Source organism: Acyrthosiphon pisum, chromosome A1 (assembly GCF_005508785.2).
Source record: "Acyrthosiphon pisum isolate AL4f chromosome A1, pea_aphid_22Mar2018_4r6ur, whole genome shotgun sequence".
NCBI classification, from domain to species: Eukaryota; Metazoa; Arthropoda; class Insecta; order Hemiptera; family Aphididae; genus Acyrthosiphon; species Acyrthosiphon pisum.
The window spans coordinates 62,851,894-62,858,499 of record NC_042494.1 but is presented as its reverse complement, the minus strand read 5'-3'; the positions used below and the strand labels follow the sequence as shown (position 1 = coordinate 62,858,499).

At 30.5% G+C, this 6,606-nt stretch overlaps 2 protein-coding genes across 2 annotated transcripts in view; both read left to right on the top strand.

Annotated features, from left to right (window-relative positions):
* The window catches only part of LOC115033530 (origin recognition complex subunit 5-like), a 6,194-nt gene extending 2,341 nt beyond the window's left edge, over positions 1–3,853 (top strand). Inside the window, exons 2-4 of the mRNA XM_029486250.1 lie at positions 104–413; positions 548–657; positions 3,844–3,853. Of these exons, the coding sequence (XP_029342110.1) occupies positions 104–413; positions 548–657; positions 3,844–3,853 (430 nt within the window). The remainder of the gene's footprint in view (positions 1–103; positions 414–547; positions 658–3,843) is intronic.
* On the top strand, positions 2,663–6,594 carry LOC100569644. Its single transcript, XM_016809435.2, has 6 exons — positions 2,663–3,483; positions 3,844–4,081; positions 4,160–4,403; positions 5,727–5,940; positions 6,036–6,293; positions 6,356–6,594. The coding sequence occupies exons 2-6, from the start codon at positions 3,882–3,884 to the stop codon at positions 6,592–6,594; spliced, it is 1,155 nt and encodes a 384-aa protein (XP_016664924.1). The 5' UTR covers positions 2,663–3,483; positions 3,844–3,881.
* The last annotated feature ends 12 nt before the right edge of the window (positions 6,595–6,606 follow it).

The following is a 6,606-nucleotide window of genomic DNA, read 5'->3' as shown; positions in this document are numbered from 1 at the left end:
TCTTCTTAACATAATTTAATAACCTAATTAGTTGTAATTATTTAGTTAAATTTCCAGGTGATAAATAAATAAATTTAATTACTTATAATGATTATGATTTCAGTTTGGAAAATGTCAATAGTTTGTCTGATGAAAAAACAACATTTGAAAAACTTGCTCTGGATTTACCATACTATGCCAAATATTTTTTAATTGCTGCATATATTGCATCATTTAATTTACCAAAATATGATAGGCAACTGTTTGTTAAAGCATCAAACAAAAAAAGAAAAACTAATCGGTTAACAAATAAAACAGAAAATTCTGCTAGTCAACTAGTTGGTCCTAAAGCTTTCTCGTTAGATCGTTTATTAGCAATATTTTATGCTATTATTGAAGAAAATACAAACATGACTGCCAACCTTTTAGCGCAAGTAATTATATAAAAAACATTATTCAAAATGTCAATTGATTATGTGTATAAATATATGGATTAATTATTTATTTCAATATGTACCAAGATTAATTATAATATTTAATAATTATAATGTTTTAATTTTTGAAATAGATTAATACATTATCGGATTTGGGACTTTTAATACGTTTAGGGGATGGTAAATTGGAAACCCCTAAATACAGATGTAGCGTTAGTTTTGACTGTGTCAGTAATATTGCTCGGTAAGTAAATAACTTATATTTTTTATTATTATTAGTAAATATTAAATATAGTTATTATTAAGTTTCATTAAAAATATTTTTATTTTTCATAAAATTCCATTAATGTATTTAAACCATCCAGTTTTATAATTAAAAAACCAAATTAGTCTCTCGGCTGTAGGTTTTGAGTGTACCTTCCTTTATGAAGAATATTCTATATAACTTAAATACCTTTTAAAAAAAAAACATTGTAGAAGCCAATACATGCAATGCTTCGCTCAGAATCTAAAACTTATATAAATTTTGTATTAAATGTTATTTTGTACCAATGATAATTTTATCAACATTTTTTGTACCTACAAATTAATAATAATTTACTATTTTCATCTAATAATATTCTTTTTTCCCATTTAAAAATGTCATCATATTATCTAATATACTTACTAGTATTGAATTATAAATCTAATTTTTTTTTTTTTCAGGACAGTGAAGTTTAATTTAAATAAATATCTTATAGATAAGTTATAATCTGTATTATTTTTTTATATTTTCATTTTATAAAATATTGATAGCTATTAATTTATATGTAATTTTTTTTATATATTAATTTATAAATTCAATTTATCATGCTAAATAGGTATTACTAAAATTAATACGGTTTTAGAATATATTATAAGCTTACTTCATCTTGTAATACATTCTTTTCTTATTTAAAAAAAAAATTTCTTTGTATAACATTTTGTTTGCCAAATATATGTACCTAATGGCTAATTGTTTTGCTGTACTATACTAATTTATATAAATATATTATTAATTAGTGTAAGTTATAAATTATGGTTTGATATAGTAGTATAATATATCATATTTTGTTGACATAGTTATTCGAACTAATACTATATTACCAAGTACCTTCGACTTTCATAGCAAGTATTGTAATTCGTAATAAAATCTGGGTGTTTTAGATTGAATAGCATTGGGCGATGGTTCAATTAATTCTTTATTAATTAGGGATTAAATTACAAAATACTGAACGATGTTTCCCCATGTCCAAGGTAAAAGGATGTTTCGTCCCTGTCTATTATTAAAATAGGACACTTGGCCCCCGGGGGACCAAACATTCTATGGTTAAATAACATTATATTATAACTCTCGAGGACCAAAAGTCCTATCTTAATAATTTATGGGGATGAAACGTCTGTGGACTCGTTTTTCTACGGGGAAGAAACGGCGGGGGAGGAACGTCCACGATTCCGTGTCTGGCTACTGTTCATAAATCTGATGAGAAAATATTATTCCATGAAAGGTTCATAACCGGAATCCCGGGTTAAATTTAAAATCATGAGTCATGACTTAACTCGTATTCATCATTCTAGCTTCATATTAGAATCAATTGTACTGTATTAATCACGATTAAAGATATTATACTCAGTGCCGCAATTAGAATTCTTGGGGCCCCGGACAAAGTCAATGTATGAGGTCCTAATAATATTTTTTTATAGGTTGTCTATACAAAAATAAATAGGGTGATTTTCTTTTCAAAAAGCCTAAAATTATAATGTGAAGGCCCCCTATCCAGTGACCATTTATAGATAAATATAATATATTTCTATATTACTATGGATAAATAGGTCTTCGACAACGAATTAGATAGCATATAAAATTTTTATTTGATTTAAACGTTAGATTACAATGCATATGAAGTTATTTAAAATTAAAAATAGATTCGGGGCCCCCTGAGCCAACGATTAGCATTCTGCTGGGACATTGCCCCGGCTGCCCCTACAGTTGTAGCGACATTGATTATACTATTTACCATGATCAAGGTGTATTGATATACACCTTGACCACGATGTAGAGAAGATATCTTCTCTACATCGTGTATATTATACCTAACTTTAATCGTGGACCGTGAAATTAATTAATTAATATTATTGTTGCGCTGCAGACCGCAGTAAGTTGCCAGTTATAGCTGTTGCCGTCGTCGTTAGAACGAGATAGGAGATAACGCATAGATAAGCGATTCTGCGACAATATCCGGCATGATGTTATGAACGGTTATAACTTATAAATGAGCTGTGCGAGGCGTCATGGGTAGAATAAAAATGAAAAAAAGAAATGATTAACGAGTTACGAGACGACGTAGGACGACAATAACTGAATAACAAACGAAAGGACGGGGATTGGTTTGCGAACAGCAAAGTCATAACTTTCGTAGATCCGTCGCTGGCTCGGCGGACGACGAGTGAGTGAGTGAGTGACCACACAGTGTGTTTCCGACGGACAAACGCTTTTGGTGAGTAGCAACAATTTCCAATCGGCGGCCGTTGGGCAACGGGAAGGCGGCGGCCCGATTATGGTGGAGTCGCGCGACATTGGTTTACAAAATGGCGGTGCGTTTGGCGGACCGCGCGCACCAAGGGTACCGTAAAATGCGCGACGGCGGCTTTCAAGCTTTTCAGTTTTCGGGCTAATCGTTGGTCAGCCGAGGTCGCGGATATCGACGGTCGGCAACTTTTTTCCCGCCGCCGGCCAGACGGAAAATTGAAATGTAATTCGCTCTGTCGACCCGCGAGTCTCGACTGATGACGATTGACGATAGAAATTCGTTTCGTTTTTAATAACTCGACATTGATACCGACCGTCGTCGAAAATTCCCAGCGACGATACGACATGGCTTTTAAATAAATACTACCTATGATTATTATTTCGTCGTCGCCGAGGACGTGACTCGATTCTAAACATTTGACCCTACGGCCTAATGCCAATAATGATGACGATGATGATTATCGAAACAAAGGCCCTGTAGGTACGGTCTTCAAGCGCGGCACCGGCTCACCTTTGTAATAGGTAATGGTCAAATTGTTGTTTCACATTTGTAAACCGTTAAAATTTCTCGTCTACGATTGTCGTCATTCTTATTGCGAATTATACTTATGTGGGGGAGGTAGTTTATTTCGATGATTATCCATTTTTTGTCTCTGATATCACCTGTGTGATCAAAACATAACATTTGTAATGTACAGTAAGATACAATTTCTTAAGAGTCTCGGTTTGTGACAATTGCAATATGCCAAAATACCAACTTATTCTACCGGCAGTAAATACTAAAATGCTTAATATAGACACGAAACCTGCAATATTATCTGGATCTAACGGCTGTGTATTTAATGAAAATATACTAATTATTTATGCTGTAATTTATTTCAGGCATTTTTAAGTACCTATACAAAATACAAACTGGTAAGATGTCTTCTGCTTTAGAAGAAAGGGAAGAACAGAGTTTAAAATGTTTTATATGCAATATCAAAGTTACTACACGTTCGTCGTACGATATTTACTGTACATTTATGCCTCAAAGAGACATTCTGCTAATAGATGTTATGTCAAAAATACTTAAAAAGGTTTTGAATCCCTCTCTTATGAGAAGCTCTGTATTGTGTCGAAGGCAAGTATTGCTCCATTTTGTATTGTAGAGCCTGTGCCAATTAAATACTTTAGATTGTAATGTATACTGTTTTTATAGGTGTTTTACACTTTTTGATGAATTGGATCAGATATCTACACGCTTCAAAAAGCTTCAAACTGACATAATTAAACGTTACACTTCTACATGCGTTGAATATAAAGACGCTACTGATTTTAATGTTGTTGATAGTATGGTTCAAACAAAAATTGTTAAAATTTCACAGAGTGAACTAGAAAATGATGAAACATCCTTTAATGATGATGATGAAAATAGCGAAAAATCATCCGTTGCTCTAAATGAGGTAAATTAGTAAGATCAATTTTTAGATTTAGAGCGAGGCAAGAATGCTATTTAGTTTACAATAATTGTGTTTTTGAGTAGTATAAAAGCTTAGATTGGATTTTGAACAAAGATTTTATTTTAAAATATCTCAGAACAAATGTAAGCTAGTGGTAATCTCTAAAAAAAAAAAAATCAATGTAAAATCTACCAACTTACAATAGTTAAATTATTGGTAAACTAGTGGTAAATTTTAGGTAATAAGTAATAACTTATAACTATTACATTGATATTACTATTTCGTTGGACAGTTTTTTAAATTTTAATTTTAATAAAAGTATTGTGATAAGTCAAGTATGACAATTTAACTGTTGGTTTGAAATTGTTAATGATATGCTGTTATTGGATGTTGTTTGCTGTTATTTGCAAATTATGTATTATGTTAAGGCCCCTGCAAACCCTATTAATTTTTCATCAAAACGACCTTAGCGACCGACAAAAATTAAAGTACTTCTATTGGTTTGATTTAAAAAATGTAAAGATGTTTTAATTGGTCAACAAGTTTACTTTGCATCGGTCGGAGCATATTTTTATATTTTAGATATTTTTGAATATTTCGAATATTAAAAATTTATAAATTTATAAAACGTAAAATATTTTTTCTCGTCAAGAATTTGCTAAAATTGAAAAAGTGCTCCGACCGATGCAAAGTAAACTTGTTTATCAACACATACATCTTTACATTTTTTAAATCAAACAACTAGAAGTACCTTTATTTTTGTCAGTGTGACGGCTATATCTCATCCATAAATTTGTTTTGAATATTTTGATCTAATGACTTTAAATTACTTGTGTATGTGTGATGTGCGACCATAAACCAGATAAGAAATAACAATAAACTGTAAATTGATGCGGGTCGCAGGTGATAGTAGGCACACTAATGATCATTTACTACCCACACAAAGACGATCAGTAATTGCAGAATCGAAATAATTGCCCAAACACAACTACTTAAAAATGACACATTTGCAGGGGCCTTAAGTATACTTATTATTTACCTATGCTTATATTTTCTTTTAATTTCTTAGGTTAATTCTTGATAATAGATACTATTATCTTAAAAGTAGTTAAACTAGCGGAATGTACATAAACTATTTTCTATTTAAAAGTTTTTTTTTTAAGTTTTGTAATCGTGTCAATATTGTAGTTGTTTTAAATATAATTCAACTATTAATTTTTCATAAAAAAATTAGAAATATCAAAGTAAAGAGATTCTTTTATATGAATTTATGGGTGAAAATTTCATTTTTAAAATAATAATTTTTTTATTTTATCATGTTGCTAGATTGTTGAGAATATCATAAATAGCATACAAGCTGATGAAACTATGGACAACGATGACAATTCTAGAGATTGTACTTCCGATACTGCAGAAGATAAAAGTTTACTTATTGATAAAAATGATACAGAACATATGGACACAGTAGACATCAAGCACACAGTAGACATTAAGCACACAGTAGACGTCAAGCACACAGCAGAACCAATATGTGAAACAAGTGAGGATTTGAAATAAATAAATGTTAATATTATATTAGTTTTAATTTAAAAAATATCGATTTAAAATTAATATATTCGAATTTTAATTTTTAAGAATCAAAGAAACCTTGTGTTGCCAGTGTTGGTATTAATTACAAATGTGACAATTGTGATGTTTCTTTTGAACGAGCTTCTGATTTAAAGAATCATTTTACCATAGTTCACCAAAGTCCAAAACTTTTTGTTTGTTCATCTTGTGATAAAAGCTATTCAACCAAACAAGCGTTAAACAATCATTTGTCCAAAGAGCATAAGACTTTGGATAAAGAGTCAATTAATGATCAAGTTGATTCAATTTCTCAAACTATTAAAAGTAATTAACTTATCCTTATTCTTAGAATATATATTAATGGCTCTAATATTTATTGTTTGTAGCTGAAAATGAAACCTCCCAATGTGGTGATACTGGTTCAATCATAGTCACTGAAGCTAATGCTGATTATTCAAATCAATCTTCTCAAGGTGTGATAATTGATGTGAAACCTGATTTTTCTATTGATAATAGCATGTACTTGGAGGAAATTGTACAGGAAGAAATTGGAGATGATGATTTTGAATGGAAAGAAGATCAACAAATTAACTTTATTGAAGAAAACATCATTGAGATAGTTTAGTGCAGTTGACGA

Excerpts from the sequence above, each read along its gene's own strand:
- LOC100569644 (XM_016809435.2), top strand. The coding sequence starts at position 3,882 with ATGTCTTCTGCTTTAGAAGAAAGGGAAGAACAGAGTTTAAAATGTTTT. Across the intron at positions 4,082-4,159 it reads AGCTCTGTATTGTGTCGAAG|GTGTTTTACACTTTTTGATG; the intron begins GCAAGTATTGCT and ends CTGTTTTTATAG. Across the intron at positions 5,941-6,035 it reads AGAACCAATATGTGAAACAA|AATCAAAGAAACCTTGTGTT; the intron begins GTGAGGATTTGA and ends TTAATTTTTAAG.